The following is a 21405-nucleotide window of genomic DNA, read 5'->3' as shown; positions in this document are numbered from 1 at the left end:
TTTTCCTGCTTTCCAAGTCTGGGTCCTTACTGTTGCACCCGTGGCTCAGTGTATCTGCTGGGAGACAGGAAGACGAGCGGGACTGTGAGCGCACAGAGGGTTCTTGTACCCCACCAGGGACATCTACACTTCGCCTCATTGGCAGCTCTGGTTTGCCAGACCTTTGAGTTTTTCAGCCGTTGGTGGTTTTGTTTTTTGTTTTTTTCCTTCTCCTTCTTCTATACTGTGTCGCATGTAGTCCAGGCTGGCCTCAGATGTGCCCAGTAGCCAAGGATAACCTAGGACTCCTGATCTTCCTACTGAGTTCTGGAATGACAGGCATGTACCACCATGTGGGTTTTAGGCACTACTGGAGGTGAAACCCAGGGCTTTGTGAGCACCAGGGCGAGCACTCTGCTAACTGAGCCACATCCCCAGCCTCTTCTCAAGAGAACTTGGGCAATGCTTCTTATGTGAATTTTCCAGATGGAAGAAGCCTGTGGCCTGCATTAAAACTGGGAGAGGGCAGCAGTTCCACTGAAATCAGGAACAAGACAAGGTTGTCCACTCTCTCCATATCTATTCAATATAATTCTTGAGGTCCTAGCTAGAGCAATAAGACACCAAAGGGACATCAAGGGGATACAAATTGGAAAAGAAGTCAAACTCTCACTGTTTGCTGATAATATGATAGTTTACGTAAGTGATCCCAAAAATTCTACCAAGGAACTTCTACAACTCAAACACTTTCAGCAATGTAGCAGGATCCAAGATTAACTCAAAAAAATCAGTAGCCCTCCTGTACAAAGATGATAAAAGGGTTGGGGAAAAAAATCAGAGAATCAAAACCCTTCACAATAGCCACAAATAGCATAAATTATCTCAGAGTAACTCTAACCAAACAAGTGGAATACTTGTATGACAAGAACTTTAAATCTTTGAAGAAAGAAATTGAAGAAGACACCAGAAAGTAGATCTCCCATGCTCTTGGGTAGGCAGAATTAACATAGTAAAAATGGCAGTCTTACTCAAAACAATCTACAGATTCAACGCAATGCCCATCAAAATCCCAGCAAAATTCTTCAAAGACCTCAAAAGAACGGCACTCAACTTCATTTGGAAAAGCAAAAAACCCAGGATAGCCAAAACAATCCTGTACAATAAAAGAACTGGAGGCATCACAATCCCTGACTTCAAACTCTACTACAGAGCTACGGTACTGAAAACAACCTGGTATTGGCATAAGAACAGACAGGAGGACCAATGGAACCGAATAGAAGACCTTGATATCAATCCATACATCTTCAAACACCTGATCTTTGATAAAGAAGCAAAAAATATCAAATGGAAAAAAAGAAAGCATATTTAACAAGTGGAGCTGGCATAACTGGATATCAACATGTAGAAGAATGAAAATAGACCCATATCTATCACCATGCACAAAACTCAAGTTCAAATGGATCGAAGGCATAAAGCCAGCCACACTGAACCTTATAGAAGAGAAAATGAGAAGTACACTTGAACGCATTGGCACAGGGAACCACTTCCTAAATATAACCCCAGCAGCACAGACACTGAGAGAAACAATTAATAAACGGGACCTCTTGAAACTGAAAAGCTTCTGTAGAGCAAAGGACATGGTCAACAAGACAAAACGACAGCCCACAGAATGGAAAAAGATCTTCACTGACTCCACACCAGACAGAGGCCTGATCTCCAAAATATACAAAGAACTCAAGAAATTGGACACCAAAAGATCACATAATCCAATAAAAAAAATGGAGTACAGACCTAAACAGAGAACTCTCAACAGAGGAATCTAAAATGGCTGAAAGACACTTAAGGAAATGCTCAACATCCTTAGTCATCAGAGAAATGCAAATCAAAACAACTCTGAGATTCCTGTAAGAATGGCCAAGATCAAAAACACTGGTGACAACTTATGCTGGAGAGGTTGTGGGGAAAAGGGAACACTTCTGCATTGCTGGTGGGAATGCAAGCTGGTATAACCCTTTTGGATGTCAGTGTGGTGATTTCTCAGAAAATTAGGAAACAACCTTCCTCAAGACCCAATAATACCACTTTTGGGTATATATCCAAAGGATGCTCAATTGTGCCATAAGGACATGTGCTCAACTATTTCATAACAGCTTTGTTTGTCATAGCCAGAACCTGGAAACAACCTAAATGCCCCTCGACAAAAGAATGGATAAGGAAAATGTGGTACATTTACACAATGGAGTACTACACAGCAGAAAAAAATGACAGCTTGAATTTTGCAGGAAAATGGATGGAGCTAGAAAATATTATTTTGAGTGAGGTAACCCAGACACAGAAAGACAATTATCACATGTACTCATTCATAGGTGGTTTTTAAACATAAAGAAAACCAGCCTACAAATCACAATCCCAGAGAACTTAGACAACAATGAAGACACTAAGAGAGACTTACACAGATCTAATCTACATGGGAAGTAGAAAGTAGAAAAAGACAAGATCTCCTGAGTAAATTGGGAGCATGGGGACCTTGGGGGAGGGTTGAAGGGGGGGAGCAGAGAAAAATGTAGAGCTCAATAAATATCAATAAAAATTTATTAAAAAACTGGGGGAGGGGATATGCAGATGGTTAGCTCAAACCTCCTGGGGGAGGAAATACTCCCAACCCCACCCCATTCCCGCCCCCAGGAAACAACTAGTTAAGGTAACTAGCAAACAGGGAGAAGCCCCTGGGGAAGCCATGGCTCAGAACGATGGACGAAGAGCCTGGAGAAGGACGGAAGCTGGAGGAGGGAGGGCCTGGGGTTACTGGAGGGAGAAGAACCCAAAGAGACAAGGCTCGGTTCCCCAGCTCCCGAAGATGGCCCTTCTGGAACTGGCACAGTTGCCACCTGTCTATCCTAACCAACTCAAGGTTCCAGGTGTGGGCCGGGTTGGCAGTTCTGGACCTGCTGGAATCAGGAGGGGTCTTCCCCACTAACTGGTTAATTAAGTGCTAATTAGACCAAATTTGTACCCCTGTCCGGGGAGGGGTGCCCTGAAGCCACGCCAACGCTTCAGAGGACATTGGTGGTGTCGGCTAGGAACCCCTTTCCTCTTCCATTCATGCAGCCTCAGTGACAGTCACCAACCGTGGCGCACGGACACGCGCACCGCACTAGGCGATGCGTTGCAGCAGCGTGCGCTACGCGCCCAGCACCGGCGAGCTCCGGGAAGCAAGCAGGGCCAAGCATCCTGTCCCCATCCCCACCCACCCACACCTACCCGGGGGGCCCTGGTGAGTGACCAGGCCGGCAAGGGTTAAGCTCACAGAGCTGGCGGCGCGGGCTAGAGCGGCGGCGACCGTGGCGAAGGCGAAGGCAGCGGCCACGGTGGTAGTGGCGGGGACCGGGGCGAGGGGGCGCGGCAGGCAGCAGGGGCGGGGGACAGGATGCGGATGCCGGGGGGACTTCCTGTGTCGGCCCCCCAGCGCCCCCGCCCCAACCCGGCCGTTTCCCGCACGGACGCACATCACCGGAGGGCGGGCGAGCGACCCGGGACCTGGCTGGTCCGAGGCGCCCGCCCCCCGCCCCCCCGCCCCTGGGCACCTGTGGCCCGTGATTGCCCAGGACCCTTGTCACCCGGTTCCCACTGAGGCAACCTAGGGCTCCAGCTTGGGCCCTGCTGCACGCCATGGTCACCCGGACCAACCCTGATCCCTGTTCGGGATTTGGAGCCCTGCCTTCCTTCCCCGTTCCTACGTGAGAGTCTCCACCAACTTCTGCCTGGCAACTCCATTCTGCACCTTGTCTTGGCCCAGGGGGACCTCAGCAGCTCTGACAGCGAAGACCCCGCGGAGTGCCTGCCAAGGATTCCCCGGTGGGCGGTCAGAACCTCCTTGACTCATTCTAGATGGAGGCACCTCCGGAAGGAGCTGGCTGAAGAGCCGTGGCCTTCACCTTATAGCCACTGGTGACCACACCTCCCCTTGCGCAGAGACTGCAGCAGGCGGGAAATGCTCTTCCAGGTGAGGCCTGGCAACCTTGCTGGGCACAGGGGCGTTTCTCTACCCAGGGCTTCTAAACCAGAGGGAGATGGAGTCTGCTGGCATGGGGGGGTGGGGACGCCTGAATGTGGAGACCACTTCTTCAGAGTGGACTCAGGACAGGAGCACAGGCCTGCAGAAGGCCCCAGCCGTGATGACAGTGCTCTGGACTCCTACCTTCCCAGGGACCTGGGATGACACCTGATATTATGTGGCCTTTGAAGCCTGGGGGATGGTCATATTTTGGAAGGGGCCAAGGGACCGTGCCATGGGTCCCCTCAGGCGTGCCTCAAGCGTCCCAGCCTTGGGAGAGGCTGTTTCCCACAGTTACATTTCCCAGGGAGGCAGGAAGGTTGCTGGTCAGCTGAGGTGGATCACTGGGTATATCCAGCAAATAACAGCTCTGGCTCTTCTGTGTAGGAATGGGCCTCGGCCATCACCATCTCCCTCCTGAACAGCTTCCTTTCTTGCTCTCAGCACAGCCTGTTCCCAAGGACGCTGGTGAGACCGCCAGGATGGAACTGGGCCCCACAACAGAGACCTTTGTGTTGGAGCTGCGATGTCTTGAGGATGGGGGTCCAGGGCCTGACACCCTCTCAGGTGAGGGTTGAGGGGTGGAGACAATGGGGACCCCAGCAAGGATTCTGTAGTTGAGTTGCAAGCTGGTACAGCCCAGGCCACAGCAGAGGGAGCCCTGTGTTGCCAACAGTGCACTCACTCATACCTGCTAACCTCACTACCCTGGAACTGTTGAGGCCAAAGTCTTGCAGGAGACAGATTCGGTAACCTCAGTCCTGACCCCCACACCTGGGCTGGCTTTAACCTGCTTTTCCCAGATGGCCTCCACTGTCTCCCATGGAGCTGGAGGGATTTTCCATCTCTGATGTTTCAGACGTTGGGTGCATGGCTCCTTGTCTGTAGTGACCTCGACCCTGGGTCCCATTTCCTCAACATCTGTCCCATCCCTTTCCTTCCCCGAGCCACACAGGTACCCCTGGTGTTGTGGGACTTTCCAGGGTTGTCCCTGAGCCCCACGCAGGGGGAGCCTTCAAGGGTGGATGAGAGTTAGTGTTCACGTTCTGTGGTGAGTGACAGTGAGGGGGGGGGCAGCTTTAAGGGCGTTAAGAAAGAACCAGGGAGGGTTTGATGATGGTGACATATAACTGGAATCCCAGAACCTGGGGGGCTCAGGCAAGAGGGTCACAGTTTGACAGCCTGGGCTGTGCAATGAGTTCCAGACAAGGACTATACAATGAGACACTATTGTGGAGAGACAGAAACGGGGTGGAGAGAATGAACAAGAGAGACTGTCAGGAAATTTGGGAGAATAAAATGATAAAATGGGAATATATTAATTGAACAAAGACTCTTTCCGATTGTGAATTTAACTCCAGCAGGCATACACTTCAAGTGACATCTAACTACATGGCCAATAAAATGCTTCTGTGGAAACTGCTGCCCAGGAATGCAAAGGGACCACGTGACCAAGCTAGCCCTGTGGAGATTCACCCAGAGGTGAGGTCTGTCCCTGCAGATGGAGTTGAACTCACTGTGGTGACAGGTTCCCATGGCCGTCTTCATCCACCACCTAACATCCCAGCTGTTCTGTAGAAGTCTGTCTGAAACATACACCCAAGGTACTGGGGAGGAAAAAGAGCGGGAAAAGCTTCAGGATTAGAGTTCAAATCCCTAGAAACAAGCATTCTGCAACCCCAGCATTCCTATGGTAAAATGGGAGGCGGAGGCAGGAGAATCCCTTGGAGTCTCCAGGCCCAGTTAGCCTGGCTGGCCTGTGCGATGGCAGACGAGAGACCCTGCCTCAAAGTGGAGGGTGAGGTCCAACACCCAAAGTTGTTCTGTGACCTCCACTGGTGTGTTGTGGCACATATGTTCCCATAAGCACAAACATGAACATACATGCACATACACACAAGACACAGGTTTTTTAAAAAAAGATCAACAAAAATGGTTGGAAAGAATTTTTTCCCTAAAAGATAATTACTACACAATTTTTTGGTATGTGTGTATGTGGTGTGTATGTATGCATATATGTGTTTGGGAACTCATGTGTGTGGTTGATATGTGCACATCTGGAGGCCCCAGATTGATGTCATGAATCATCCTTGATCGTTCTTTCACCTTAGTCAATGGGCAGGGTCTCTCCATCAGACCCAAAACTTGCCCATACGGCTACTCATGCCAGCCAGCTTCCTCCAGGGATCCCCTCTCTCCACCCTCTGAGGCTGGAGTTACAAGTGGGCTGCTGTGCCTGGTTTTTCAGTCCGATTCTGAACCACGAACTCCCTACCTGACCCCAGAATTCCTTCTGCGCTTTCTAGAAATGGCTTGCTGTATCTTTACAGAAATGCTCACTATTCATAGACAAGGCAAATTTCACTTATTTAAAGTGTGACCATCACTGGACCATGGTGGCACACGCCTTTAATCCCAGCACTTAGGAGGCAAAGGCAGGCAGATCTTTGAGTTCAAGGCCAGCCTGGTCTACAGAGCTAGTTCCAGGACAGCCAAGGCTACACAAAGAAACCCTGTCTCAAAAAAACAAAATAACAAATGAATGAATGAACGAACAAATGAATGAATAAAGTGTGACCATAAATGGAGTCAGAAATCACCACTGCAAAATCTGGTTTCTCCTGCTTAGGAAGGAAGTCAGCACTAGAGACCTATTTGGGAATGGTGCCAGGAGCCCAAAGCTCTGTTGGTATCAATGCATGAGGCTTGCATGAGGGAGGCTCAGAGGGAGTCTGAATGAGGTGACCCATGAAACTCTGGAAATCTCTGTCCTATCATCATTGCCACTCAATCCCTCATTTTTGGGTCCCTGCTAAGAGCCCCTTAGTGGATCCTGAATACATTCTTTTGGGGGTTTGTGGTCCAGGTTAGCTGTCCACCGATCCTGGCTTCCTGCCATTTCCACTACAGATGGCAGTAGTGGGAGTGAGAGCCAGGAGGAGGAAGAGGCTCAGGAGATGAGCAGCAGCCCACAGCCACCAGCACTCAAAGCCCCAGTAGGGGCCAGTAACAGCATTGGGGCGGTGCAGCTGGGACAACAGGACTTGCATCTGCAGCAGTTAGAGCAGCAGCAAGAGCTGGAACAACAGCTGCAGCACAAGCAGTTACAAGAGCAGCAGCCTCTTGCTGCTCAAATGTTAGGACCTTAACCAGAATTGCTGCAGCAGCAGGATGGGCAGCAGTAGCTGTCTCAGTTGCAGCAAAAGCTACAGGAAAACCTCCAGTCCGAGCAGCATCAGGAACCAAAACCACAACTGCAGCTGGCGCAGCATTCAGGACTTGGACAGGAGCAACAAGAGCAACAGCTGTTGCAGCAGCAGCAGCAGTGGATGATTATGAAGCCCCAAGGCCAAAAGCAACAGCTGTTACTACAGCAGCAAGAACGGCTGCAGCAGCAGCAAGTACAAGAACAACTTGTGCAGCAGCATGTGCAACAGCAACAGGTATTGCAGCAGCAAGTAGAAGAACAGGCTTTGCTGCAGCAGCAGCCTTTACAGCAGCCAATGCAAGAGCAACGACAGTCACAGCAGCAGCTTCTCCAACAGCAGCAACTACTGCAACAACATGAACAATTGCTGCTGCAGCAGTTGCAAGAACAAGCATTGCAACAGCAATTACAAGGACAACAGCTGTTGCAGCAGCATCAACAGGAGCAGTTACAGCAGCAGCTACTGCTCCAACAACAGGAACTGTTGCAACAGCAGGGACAATTGCAACCGCAGCAGTTGCAGCAGCAGATACTGTTGCTGCAGCCACAGGGACATATAGAGCAGCTGTTGCTGCAGCAGCAGGCACAGTTGCAGCAACAACTGTTGCAGCAGCAGCAGGTCCAGATACAGCACCAGCTATTGCTGCAGCAAGAACAGTTGCAGCAGCAACCGTTGTTGCAACAGCAGCAGCTGCAGCCTCCTCCACTGGAGCCAGAGGAGGAAGAAGATGCGGAACTGGAGCTTATGCCATTGGGCATAAGGTCAGAGCAGGAGCTGGAGCAGCGGCGGCAGGAGTTGGAGAGGCTGCAAGAACAACAACAGCTGAAGCTAAAACTGCAGGAGCAACTGCATCTGCTGGAGCAGCACCTGAAGCAACAGCAGCAGCTGGAGCAGCTGCAGCAGCTGGAGCAACAGGAGGTACACTTGGAGCTAGCCCCGGTGGAACTGAGCGCCCAGCATCAGGAGCTGCAGCTGACCTCTGTGCAGCCGGAGCTGCAGCTGGAGCTGGTTCCCACTCCAGGAGGTGGCATAGCATCAGCTCCAGTCTCCTACGTGGTGGCCCCTCCAGGCTATGTGGTGCTGCAAGAGCTCATGGTACTGCCCACTGTGGCCACATCCACTATGATGACCATCGCGGGCCCCACAGGGAGTGAGGCTCGGACGCCCACAAAACAGCGCAAGAAGCGGCGAGGCAGGGACAGGCCTACCATCTGCGGGGAGTGTGGCAAGGGTTTCAGCCGCAGCACGGACTTGGTGCGACACCAGGCCACGCACACTGGGGAGAGGCCACATCTCTGCAGCGAGTGCGGCAAGGGCTTCTCGCAACACTCTAACCTGGTGATCCACCAGCGCATCCACACCGGCGAGAAGCCTTACGCCTGCACCTACTGCTCCAAGCGCTTCAGCGAGAGCTCGGCGCTTGTGCAGCATCAGCGCACCCATACCGGCGAGCGGCCCTACGTCTGCGCCGACTGCGGCAAGTGCTTCAGCGTCTCCTCCAACCTGCTGCGCCACCGCCGCACCCACTCGGGTGAGCGGCTCCACGCGTGCGAGGACTGCGGCGAGCGCTTCCAGCACAAGGTGCAGATCCGCAAGCACGAGCGACTGCAGCACGGGTTAGGCCGCCCCAGAGGTCTGGGCCTGCAGCGCTCCTCCAGGCAAGCGCCCTCAAGAGTCTCCACAAGGGCCAAAAAGGCTTCTGCATCTGGGAAGCCCTGAGTGGTGTGAGAGCCAACCACACCTTGACCCTAGGTCATGATCTTAACCCTAGTTTGAGGTCTTTCTGGGTATCTTGAGTTATCCTTAGGAAAGAAAGACGTCCATCTTTTCCCAGACCTACCCCCACAATGCACAAGTCCACTGATTCAGTCTTCCTTCCCTCTAAACCTGCACAAGAGAACAACTCCATGTGGGTGAGAGAAACTACTAAGACTGCTACTACCCGATCCCCCCCCCCCCGCTCCCCCCACTGCCTTCCTTGGAAAACTGGACTGAGAACTCGCGTGAAATGCGCAGCGTGTGTGGGAGCTGGGGACCGAATGGATCACTCTGCATACTTAAGGAGGAACTGAAAAGGGGGCAGATGGTGTAGCTCAGCCGGCAGAGTGCTTGCCTAGCACAAGGATGGGTTTCCTCTTAAGCATCACAGAAACATAGAAACATGTGTGTTGGCACATGTAATACCAGCACTTGGGAGGTAGAGGCCGGAGGATCAGATGTTCAAGGTAATCTTCAGCCACATAGTGAGTTGGATAGCCTGGGTTACCTGAGACTCTGCCTCAAAAAAAGAAAAAGAAAGAAAAAAAGAGGGGGGAAAAGGAAACTGGCTTGCACAATGCAAGGAACTTGGTCCAGGCAATAGATTGTCGTAAGTTACACAAACCTTGAAAATACTTGTTGGAATGAAAGGCCGAAGGGTGAACGTAGTTCTGGTGCAAATTCATATGTTCATAGACACAGGGTCACAGTGGCCATGGGGGCAATGTGCAAATAAAAGTCAGGAAGTTCTGCTCTGCGTGGAAGGTCAAACCTTCCTTCCTCAGGAGCCCAGACTACGGGCATTAGAAGCTCCCAAGTCATCTGTACCTCCTTACTGTTCCCCTGGGTGGTCAGAGGAGACTTTACCTCCTGGCTGATATGTGAGAAGAATGTTGGGGATAAGGACTGGAGGTGTCAGAAAGGCTGTAAACCATGTTTACCAAATCGTATAAGGCAGGGACCGTCTGGGGAGGTGTGCCAGGTGGAGGGGCCCTCCCTGGCTCCCCAGGCGACTTCCTACCCCACTTGACCTGCTGGCCCACTGTGGCATCTCGATCCTTGCCATTTCTCTGCCCTCCCTGCTCCTCCTTTATTAACACAACCAGGCAGATTTTATACCTGTGTTGACAAGTAAGAAACAGAACATGGAAAATAAAGGGAAGAATCTCGTCTGTCCTGCTTGTGATTTGAACTTTGCATTCTACATCTTGCCTGTAACTTTTCTTGTTCGTCTAAAACAGAGTCTTGTGTAGCTCAGGCTGGTCTCAGTCAATTCCCTCTATTAGCAGAGGATGGCATACACTTATAATCCCAGCATTTGGGAAGCAGATGCAGGAGGACAGTGAGTTCAAGGCTAACCTGGGCTACATAGCAAGCTCTTGTCTCATAAAAGAAAAGGAGGGAGGAAGCCAGTGAGACTTTGTAGTTCACGCCTATAATTCCAGCACTTGGGAAGCTGAAGGGGGATCGATCCAGAGTTGGAGGCTAGCGTGGGCTACATAGTGGCACTTTATATTAAAAAGAAAAGGACAATCAGAATAGTGTAGCTAGAGGAAGACAGCCATAAAAACAAATACAATGCTGTTTCTAAAGTACTGTTCCATTACAGCAAGATCCCTAGGCTTGCTAAACGTGGTGGACGCAGCAAGGTGGGAGTTTCCGGTTTGGTCCCAGCTTTTAATTTCTCCACATCCTACAGTTAGAGCACACACAATGCAGTGTCTTCAGCGAAAGGCTCTACTGTCTAGTTTTAGTATACAAACAACAACAGTCAACAACAACAGCCGCCACAGCCTTTATGGCTTGAGGGACCTCAGGGGTTTCCCTGGCCACAGGAAGGCAGCCCACCCCTGGTTGCCAGATCTGCGAAACACTCGGAGGTTAGCATCCCGTCATCCATAGAACAAACCTTTTTCCTTGGATGCAGGCCAAGGTCGCATCCTGAACCACCGTCCCATAACAAAGACAACCTTGTTGAGGCATTCCGGAAGTTACTGACGTCTGTTCTCAGCAAGTGACAGGTGACCCTAGGGATTAACAACCAAGAAGTACTGGAGTCAAACATCCGCGAGGTCTAATAAGGCGCGGCATGGCACGGCACGGCACAGCACGGCCATTCCATCCATTTGGATCATTTCCCTCCACAGATCAAGGTCGGTACAGTGTGTGGATGATAGCTAACCTAATTAGCTCCCTGTGATCGTTAGAGGGTCTCTCTGAGCCTGCACATTACCATATCCTGAAGGTCTTCCGTGGGGCCTTCCCACATTTCTCCATCCCTGATAAACTCAGTGGGCTTCAGTTAATCTGCTCAGACCTACACCGGGTGGCCGAAGGGGAATGAGTACCCTGCTGTACTCATTGGCTCCCTCTGTCAGCTTGGGTTACCACTGTAGCGGTACCCTTCCCATTCACCATACCTGGCTCTGGCTCTTGGGGGACTTCTTTTTCTTTTTTCTTTCTTTCTTTCTTTTTTTTTTTATTTTTCGAGACAGAGTTTCTCCGTAGCTTTTGGTTCCTGTCCTGGAACTAGCTCTTGTAGACCAGGCTGGCCTCGAACTCCCAGAGATCCGCCTGCCTCTGCCTCCTGGGATTAAAGGCGTGCGCCACCACCGCCAGGCTCTTGGGGGACTTCTTGACTGGGAAACCAGCTCCACCCCTACCATAACCTTTTGCTGGGGGGCATATTTCCCAGCACAGACTTGACCGTCTTCGCGTGTGCTGCGCTGTCAGCAATATCTTCTAGAAACTGCATATCGGGCTCTACAGCCTTCCGGAAGCTCCTCAGCACACAGTCTGGCTTCCTATCAGTTTTCTCCTTGGGAACTCCAGATGGACACAAATCTTTTTTTTTAATTGATTTTATTGAGCTATACATTTTTCTTTGCTCCCCTCTCTTCCTCTCCCCTTCCCTTCTACCCTCTCCCATAGACCCCCATGCTCCCAATTTACTCAGGAGATCTTGTCTTTTTCTACTTCCCATGTAGATTGGATCTGTGTAAGTCTCTCTTAGGGTCCTCATTGTTGTCTAGGTTCTCTGGGATTGTGAATTGTAAGCGGGTTTTCTTTGCTTTATGTCTAAAAGCCACTTATGAGTGAGTACATATGATAATTGTCTTTCTGTGTCTGGGTTACCTCACTCAATATGATGTTTTCTAGATCCATCCATTTGCCTGCAAATTTCAAGATGTCATTTTTATGTTTGACTGGAATATTCTATAGGTGTCTATTAAGTCCATTTGAGTCATAACATCTGTTTGTTCCCTTATTTCTGTTAATTTTTTGTCTGACTGACCTGTCCAGTGGTGAGAGTGGAGTGTTGAAGTCTCCCACTATTAGTGTGGGGTTTGATGTATGATTTAAGCTTTAGTAGTGTTTCTTTTACATATGAGGGTGCCCTTGTATTTGGGGCATAGATGTTCAGTATTGAGATTTCTTCTTGATAACTTTTCCTGTGACTAATATGATATATCCTTCTTTGTCTCTTTTGATTGATTTTAGTTTGAAGTCTATTTTATTAGATATTAGGATAGCTATGCTAGCTTGTTTCTTAGGTCCATTTGATTGAAAAAATTTTCCCAACCCTTTACTCTGAGGCGATGTCTGTCATTGAGGTTGAGGTGTATTTCTTGTATGCAGCAGAGGGATGGATTCTGTTTTCTTATCCAATCTGTTAGCCTGTCGACACAAATCTTGCCACATCTGTCTTTAAGTAGCCCAGACAGACATCTTCCTCCACGTTACCACTTTACTAAGTCCCGTAGGTTGTTCCCCGCTTTACAAACTCTCTTCTGGTCTGAGTCACTGAGGTCTGCCAAAGCCTTTCCTACTTAATAAACATCTTGTCCATACCAGCAGACTCAGCAAAGGCACTAAAGCTCCACACCAGCCTCAAGGCACCAGATGGGTCAGCCTTTTCCTTAACTCCTCTGGGGTTCAAACACAGTTCCCTCAATAGCATCTGCACCTCCTGGTCTTCCAACCCCTGATATTTATGGGGACCTCAGATGGAAATAACTGAGTGTCCCTAATGTCCCTGAGGGACTGACTTTCCTCGTACTGTCTCAGGTTATGCAGCCTTTCCTTATGGAGGGATGGGTTCACTTTTCCTGCCTCGGCAGCAGGCATACTGATCCCGTTCACCCCCTTGTCCCACAGCTTCGGAAGCCAGGTGGCGACAGGCTCCTTCATTGCTTGTTTAAAAGTCTTCCCCGAGCCGGGCAATGGTGGCGCACGCCTTTAATCCCAGCACTCCCAGCACTCGGGAGGCAGAGGCAGGCGGATCTCTGTGAGTTCGAGACCTGCCTGGTCTACAAGAGCTAGTTCCAGGACAGGCTCCAAAGCCACAGAGAAACCCTGTCTCGAAAAAAAAAAACCAAACCAAACCAAACAAAACAAAACAAAAGTCTTCCCCGGTTCCAGCAGCTCAGAGTGCTGATTATTCCCTGATTACCACCCCTGGACATTGGTAATGCCCCAATCCACATGATGGGTGATAGATCCCCGTTTTCTATTAAAGCTTGGGCCTGAGAGGCATCTTCTGTTTCTTTTGTGATGTTCTCCTCCTCCTCACTCTCTGGATCTTCCCTGGATTCTACGTTCTTGATTCTCTTTTTCTTCTGGCCCCCCAGCCTTAAGAAGGGATAAGTCAACACCTCCATGTCCCTGTCTCCTTTATCTAATCTACCCACCATATCAGAGGCTAACATGAAGGATTCCGCCGCATTTCCCTCTCTCGCTGCAGTTAACTCCTTTACAGAGCTAAGCTCCGGCTTGGCAGCTGTTCCAGATGTGTTTCTAACTGCACAGCAGTGGCCAGGCACCCTCTGCCGTTGTTACACATAATCCCGACTCCTGTGCACTAATCTCAAAGACTGAAAACTTTCCTCTAAACTGGTAACTCTTGTCAAGGAATCTCCATATTCACACGGTGGACCCCACTCATCAAGTGGGCATGCCACCCCGTACCACACAAAGACTGCCATGCTGGGGTTTCTTCCACGGACACTCCTCATCCTGATGGCTCAGCCTTAGTTGCATGTCTCAGTTCCCATAGCAAGAACCATGCAACCCCTGTCATGAACAAAGGTACACGAATACACACCGGACCGGAAAGGACAACTCTAGTGGGATTTCCTCGGCAGATGCTGCCCCCTCAGGCTGCTTAGCAACCGTCTCAGTTGCATGGCTTGCTACCCGTAGCCAGAACCACACATGCACTCCTACCCAAGTCATCTTCTGCAGTCCCTATCCAGGCGCCAATTATGTTGGGCAACAAAACCTTTCCTGGGGAGACACAACACACGTCTACTCGGACTGATATGGACACCACCAAAGTCCAACTGGGGGAACCTGTGAGTTTTATTGGAGCTAGTTACAGGCATATGGGTGAGGGGTTATTTACAGGAGTAGAAATGACTCACAGATAGCTGCAGGAGAGCACGCTGCTTATCAGTTTGGAGAGTGTCCTTTCCCAATCCCTTGGTCTAGTCGGGCAATGGTGGCACACGCCTTTAATCCCAGCACTCGGGAGGCAGAGGCAGGTGGTTCGAGACCAGCCTGGTCTACAGAGCTAGTTCCAGGATAGGCTCCAAGGCCACAGAGAAACCCTGTCTCCAAAAACCAAAAAAAAAAAAAAAAACCAATCCCTTGGTCTAAACCCGTATCTTCCAGGCATCCGGTGACAAATGTCCACACCAGCTCAGATTCCAGGGTTGGCACAGGGAAGCAAGAAGCCTGGCACAGGGGAGTGCTGACCCATGTCCTCAGAATGGACAGACAACTGTTGCCCATTTGTTTAACCTGTTTGTTAGATCTATTTGGTTTTTGTGTATGTGTGTTGTTTGCATGTGTGTCTGTCCACCATGAGTATGCGTGGTGCCTGTGGAAGTCAGAAGAGAGCATCGGATCACCAGGAACCGGATGGTTTGAGCTGCCATAGGGGTGCTGGGAACCATATCCGACTCCTCTGCAAATGCAGCAAATGTTTTTAACCACTGAGCCATCTCTCCTGCCGCTGCAATGCCAATTGGAAAAAGGAATTACAGTGCTTGTGGCGAGAATGTAGCTCAGTTGGCGGAGGACTTATCTAACATGTAAGGAGCCTGGGCTTTGATCCCCAACACCTCATAAACTGGGTACAGCGGCACATGCTTGGGATTCCGGCACTCAGGAAGTGGGGGCAGTTATGACAATCCTAGCTACAGTGGATTTTCTCTCTCTGGGTCTCTGTCTCTTTCACACACACACACACACACACACACACACACACACACACACACACGTTAGAGCTGGGGAAATGGTTCATTGGGTAAAAATATTTGTTACACAAGCATTAGGATCTGAGTGTGAATCACTGGAACCCACATAAAAAGCCGAGTATGGCCGTGCATGTACCTGTAACCCCAGAGCCATAAGGAGTGGAGACAGGAGGATTACTGGGGCTTGATGGCTACCAACTTAGCTCCAGATTCAGGGAAAGCTCCTGTCTCAAGGGACTAAGCCAGAGTGCTAAAGTAGAACAGACAACATCCTATTGTGGCTTCTGAGCATGCGTACACACTGTGTGTCCATAACACACACACAAACACCCCCCCCCCCAAAACACAGAATGTTAAAGTGCGAAATTCACATTTAACTCAGGCAGCAGAGATCTGGGGACAGAACCAGCTTAACTAGGAACACTACATGGACTATACTGTCAAGGAGCTGGGGGAGGGACAGGTGTCAAGAGACAGAATGGAGGATTCTGGTTAAGCAGACCGGCGACAGTACTTGTGGAGGCAGGTCAGGGTGACAAGCTAGCAATCACTTTGGGGTGGTGGGAGAGTTTCACCAGATACTGAAGATGGAGCTTCTGGATAAACTGACTGGACAAGATTTCTGCTACAACTGGATAAAGATGGCACAGAGGTACAGAGACCCCTTGGACATTTTTCTGTCTTCAGGCAAGATCCCCCACCATGGCCTGTTCCTTTCTGCTTCTTTGCGGAGGCCTGGAATTGGTCCAATCCTCTCTGGTGGGCTCTCAGACACCTTCTTCATACCCAGCAAGGGCTGTTGGCCCTCCTTTCCACCCCACTGGCCACTCCCAGTGGGGATGTTACAATGGATTTGATTGCCTGAGCAGAGCAGCGGAGGGTAGAGATGGACATGCTGAGGAGGACTGGGGCAGGAAGCAGGGCACGATCTGAAGGGAAGGTCGAGTGCCTGTTTCTCATGCAGGTGTCAAAGGACCACATCGCAGACCTGGGTCACTCAGAGTCCTAAAGAGGGGTCTGGTTCTTGTTGAGCAGGTTTCATCTTCACAGCCTGTCACTGAGCCCATCGAAGTCATCTCTGTGTGTATCTGTACTCTCACAGGCGCACTGAGCCCATCGAAGTCATCTCTGTGTGTATCTGTGCTCTCACAGCCTGTCACTGAGCCCATCGAAGTCATCTCTGTGTGTATCTGTGCTCTCACAGCCTGTCACTGAGCCCATCGAAGTCATCTCTGTGTGTATCTGTGCTCTCACAGCCTGTCACTGAGCCCATCGAAGTCATCTCTGTGTGTATCTGTGCTCTCACAGGCACACTGAGCCCATCGAAGTCATCTCTGTGTGTATCTGTACTCTCACAGCCTGTCACTGAGCCCATCGAAGTCATCTCTGTGTGTATCTGTGCTCTCACAGCCTGTCACTGAGCCCATCGAAGTCATCTCTGTGTGTATCTGTGCTCTCACAGGCGCACTGAGTCCATCGAAGTCATCTCTGTGTGTATCTGTGCTCTCACAGGCGCACTGAGCTCATCGAAGTCATCTCTGTGTGTATCTGTGCCCTAACAGGCTGTCACTGAGCCCATCGAAGTCATCTCTGTGTGTATCTGTGCTCTCACAGCCTGTCACTGAGCCCATCGAAGTCATCTCTGTGTGTATCTGTGCTCTCACAGGCGCACTGAGCCCATCGAAGTCATCTCTGTGTGTATCTGTGCTCTCACAGGCGCACTGAGCCCATCGAAGTCATCTCTGTGTGTATCTGTGCTCTCACAGGCGCACTTGCGCGTGTGTGCCTACGCCCATTTGGAGACCGGGGGCTGATGCTGGGTTCCCTTGCTCAGCCTCCACCTTAGTTTTTGAGGATCTCTCACTGAATTTGGAGCTCACTTACTCAGCTGGACTGGTTGATCATTCTTCCCCCCTCTTCCTCTTCTCTGCTTATTTAAGACAACGTGGAGTTTGCTGGTTTGTCTGGACTGGCTGCCAGCAAGCCCCAGGGAGACTTTCATCTTCACTTTCCTGTGCTGGAATTCCATGCATGTGCCACCGTGCCTGACTGTCTGTGGGTGCTGAGGAGCTGAATTCAGGGCTGCAGACTTGCATGGCAGGGTTTGCCCACTTGGCCCCTGCACCACCTCAACGGTTTTTAGATGCCTTCTTGCTGCTCCCCAGGAGTGACACATCACACCCCCATAACCTTTCTGCTGTCCATCCTGCTGAATCACCCTGAGCTCCCACTGAGGCTCTCACCCAGGGCCTACTGTGTCCCGTTCTCTGGTCCACCAGACTGGGGGGAGCACTACCTGTGTCAGAGAGACACAGGGACCCACCTGACTCTGCTATCTCAGCCCTTTGCATGGGACTGCATGTGTGCGTGCGTGTGTGTGTGTGTGTGTGTGTGTGTGTGTGTGGTCAGTCACAGCTTTTGGGTTCATATGATTCGCTGAGGGGTTGGGCTGTGTGCCTTTCACTGCTTTGTGACACGCACCCCCCCCCCAACACTTTATGTCTGCTGGTGACACTGTGCAGCAGTCTGAGCCCAGGATGAGGGACAGCTGCTCTCCAGTGGAGGTATCTTTAACCCCCATTATAGAGTTTATTTACCTTATTTTGGTTGTTTTGGGGTCTTTTTTGTTTTTTTTCAGAGCTGAAGACAGATCGCGGGGCCTTGTGCTTGCTAGGCAAGCGCTCTACCACTGAGTGAAATCCCCAAGCCCTAGAGTTTATTGTGAGTGTGTGCATACGTGTTCATGTGTTTGCATGTTCCTCATGTTCCTGTGGAGGTCAGAGGGAAACCTTGGGTGTTTTTCCTCAGGAGCCATCACTTTATTTAATTTTAAAAATTTAAAAGATTTTAATATCTTTAATTGTGTGTGTGTGTGTGTGTGTGCGCGCGCGCCTGTGTGTGCCTGTGTGCGTGCGTGTGAGCGCAGTGCCCACAGAGGTCAGCAGTGTGCGTTCCCCTGGGGCTGGAGTTATAGGTGGTTGTGAGCCACTTGATATGGGTGCTGGGAATGAACTCGTGTCTTCTGGAAGGACAGTACAGTCCTTAATCCCTGACCCATCTCTCCAGTCCCCACTTTATTTTTTGAGTCAGAGTCTCTTACTGGGGCCTGGGTATCACCCAGCAAGCCCCAGGGATCCTCCTATCCCTGCTTATCCAGCACGAGGAGTACAAGCATGCATCACCAGGCCCGGCTTCTATGTGGGTGTTCAGAATGAGACCCAGGCCTCTATGCTTGCGTGGCAAACCCTTACCAGGGAGCCATCTCCCCAGCCCCATATCTGTTTCTCTTGCTTCTGTTCTCTTGGGGTGCACAGGCCTGGGCAAGTCTAGTCCACAGGCAGGCTGCCAATTCCCTCTCTCTGCTAGCTCATATGCATCTGGTGGCAGCTGGACCAGTCCATGATATGGGCGGGCTCAACCGTCTTTCCTCTTCCTCAGAAACCCATCACTGACTTTTGTCTCCCATAGAGTGAGACATGCTCCTGTCCCCTTCCTTGGGTTCTAGTCTGGCAGGTGATAGGCAAACCTTGGGCATATCTACATTCATCTCATGCCAAAAGTGACAGTGGACAAGTAGGTGGAAGCATACCCGGAATTTCAGCAGTGGGAGCAGGAGGCTCTCAAAATTAAGGCTAGCCTAGGCTACGTAGTGAGACTATCTGCTCTGGCAGGAAGATCTCAAGGTCGAGGCTAGCCTGGGCTACAAAGTTAGATTATCTGTTCTGGCAGGAGGCTCTCGAGGTCAAGGCTAGCCTGGGCTACTGTAGTGAGATTATTTGCCTTGGCAGGGGGCTCTTGAGGTCAAGGTTAGCCTGGGCTACATAGTGAGACTATCTGCTCTGGCAGGAGGATCTCAAGGTCGAGGCTAGCCTGGACTACTTTTCCTGATGCTGTGGTAAGTCACTCTCACCAATGCATCTTAGAAGGGGAGGGTTTATTCTGGTTGACAGGTTACCGTCCATCACCAAGGGAAGAAGCTCAAGGCAGGAACCGAAGTAGGAACCGCAGAGGGATACTGCTTACTGGCTTGCTCAGCTACCTTTCCTACACAGTTCAGGCCCATCTGCCTAGGGGTGGCACCACCCATGGTGGGCTGAGCCTTCCCACACCAACTGGCAATCAAGAAAATGCAGAGACATGCCCACAGGCGAAGCCGATGGAGGCAATCCCTCAACTGAGAGCTCTTCTTCCAAGTACCTCAACTTGACGAACACCATAACTAGCCGTCATGCCACATCAAGAGTCATTCAAATAAACAAAACAAACAAAGTGGTATCAGCGTGTGCCCACACACTCCCCTGACAGTCTGAGGTAGCAAGGATCCTTCACCAGAGTCTGTGCCAGGCTGTTCGAACTTCCAGTCTCCAAACTGGGAGCTAAATACACCTGTTTTCTTTATTCCCTTCTCCAAAATAGTGACCTCAAGTTTCACTCTAATTCCAACCATCCATTATAGGGAATACTGATGTCTTATCTATTTTGTTTTGATTTTGAAGGAGCTAGGGATAGAATCTGAGGCTTTGGGCAAGCTGGGTAAGCACTTTATCACTGGTTCACATTAGTAGTTGCTAGGCAGGGGCTCTACCACTGAACTACATCCCAGCCCCTCACTGGGGGATTCTAGGCTGGTGCTCTACCACTGAGCCATACCCCAGCCCCTCACTGGGGGATTCTAGGCTGGTGCTCTACCACTGAGCCACACCCCAGCCCCTCACTGGGGGATTCTAGGCAGGGGCTCTCCCACTGAGCCACACCCCAGCCCCTCACTGGAGGATTCTAGGCAGGGGCTCTCCCACTGAGCCACACCCCAGCTCCTCACTGGGGGATTCTAGGCAATCTGCCTGCCACTGAGCCACAACTCCAGGCCCTCACTGGGGGACTCTAGGCAGGTTCAGTACTGGTAACCTACTTCCCAGCTTTTAATATGTTTGGAGCTAGGTCTTCCTAGTCACTCAGGCTGGCCTTGACCTCCCTCTGTAGCTTTGAACTCATGATCCTCCAGAGTAGCTGGGGCTTCAGGCTTGCACTGCCATGTTGGACTACATGATTTTTATAATCATGGCCCCCATTTTAAGATCTGTTTCCCCTTTGTGCCCTGCCCACTTGACAATAGGGTTTGAGAACATGGAGATTGAGGCACATGGCACATGGCGGGGGTATACACACCCATCACCTGCAAGGAGGAAGGCGATTTGCTAGGTAATCGGTCTGTGTAAGAAACCAGGGCGTGTAAGAGTGTCATCATGGAGATAGCTCACGTGCACACATGGGGACACACATCCCAGGGAAGCGAGAGACAAGGACCTTCCTTCTTTCTGTGCCTGCATGTGTATAGGCAAACGGGGGAGAGCCAGCCAGAGAGCCAGCTGGGCCCTTACTCTGTAGCATCCGGGCTACATGGTCTATTAAGAAAACCACAAACATTTCACAGGGTCTTCTCAATGTAAGTGACAGGAGGCTGAAGACGAGGGAGGGGGCAGAGGCTAGACCTGGTACCTGGGACACTCAGCTCCAGACTTAGGTGGCCATCAGGCTCAGGGTCCAGGGACTTCAGAACATAGGTGCCCTGTGTGGGGCAGCAGAGCACTGCCCAAAATAGCCATGGATATAGCATGGAACTGTCAAGGCTCCACTTGTCTAAGGCCATTGCAAGTCCACTACCCATTATTCATGCCAGGCCTGGGGAGGACGGGTCAGAACAGTGATGTTCTGACCTCAAACTACAACCTTTTGTTCATTTGACTGCTATAGCCCACAGGAACCCCTCATGGCTCGAACAGGCTGAACCCCTGTTTGCCACACCTTTGTCAGCACCCTGCACACACAAGCGATGCCAGAGGCAGTGTGGGGGAGCTGTGGGTCATCAAAGAGGGATCAATCTCCTGGTCACATCCTTCCCATGTCAGGGTCAGACACGCGCAGCTGCCTGGATATCCTCAAGGGGTCACCACCCTTCTCCACACCGTGAGCTCCACGAAGAGACCTATGACCAGGGGACAGGTCCGGACACGTCCTGACACGCACCGCCGAGGACGTAGGCCGTGGTCTGGAAAGAAAGGATGCTCGCTGGGGCTTGACGTCGTGGACATCTCCAAGGGTGGGCAGGGGTCTCTTGCAGCGGAGAGGAGCAGGGAGTCCAGCGATG

At 50.9% G+C, this 21405-nt stretch overlaps 1 protein-coding gene across 1 annotated transcript; it reads left to right on the top strand.

The window, feature by feature from the left end:
* The first annotated feature begins 3420 nt into the window (after positions 1 to 3420).
* Znf853 (zinc finger protein 853) lies at positions 3421 to 9751 on the top strand. Its single transcript, XM_041677983.1, is given in 4 exon segments — positions 3421 to 3982; positions 4483 to 4600; positions 5398 to 5515; positions 6900 to 9751. Coding segments are annotated over 2 exon segments (2112 nt in total). The 5' UTR covers positions 3421 to 3982; positions 4483 to 4600; positions 5398 to 5465; the 3' UTR covers positions 8962 to 9751.
* The last annotated feature ends 11654 nt before the right edge of the window (positions 9752 to 21405 follow it).

Source organism: Microtus oregoni, unplaced genomic scaffold (assembly GCF_018167655.1).
Source record: "Microtus oregoni isolate MIOR12 unplaced genomic scaffold, Mior012 000029F_ref0000214, whole genome shotgun sequence".
NCBI classification, from domain to species: domain Eukaryota; kingdom Metazoa; phylum Chordata; class Mammalia; order Rodentia; family Cricetidae; genus Microtus; species Microtus oregoni.
The sequence above is the reverse complement of the archived record's forward strand: the minus strand, read 5'-3'. Positions and strand labels throughout refer to the sequence as shown.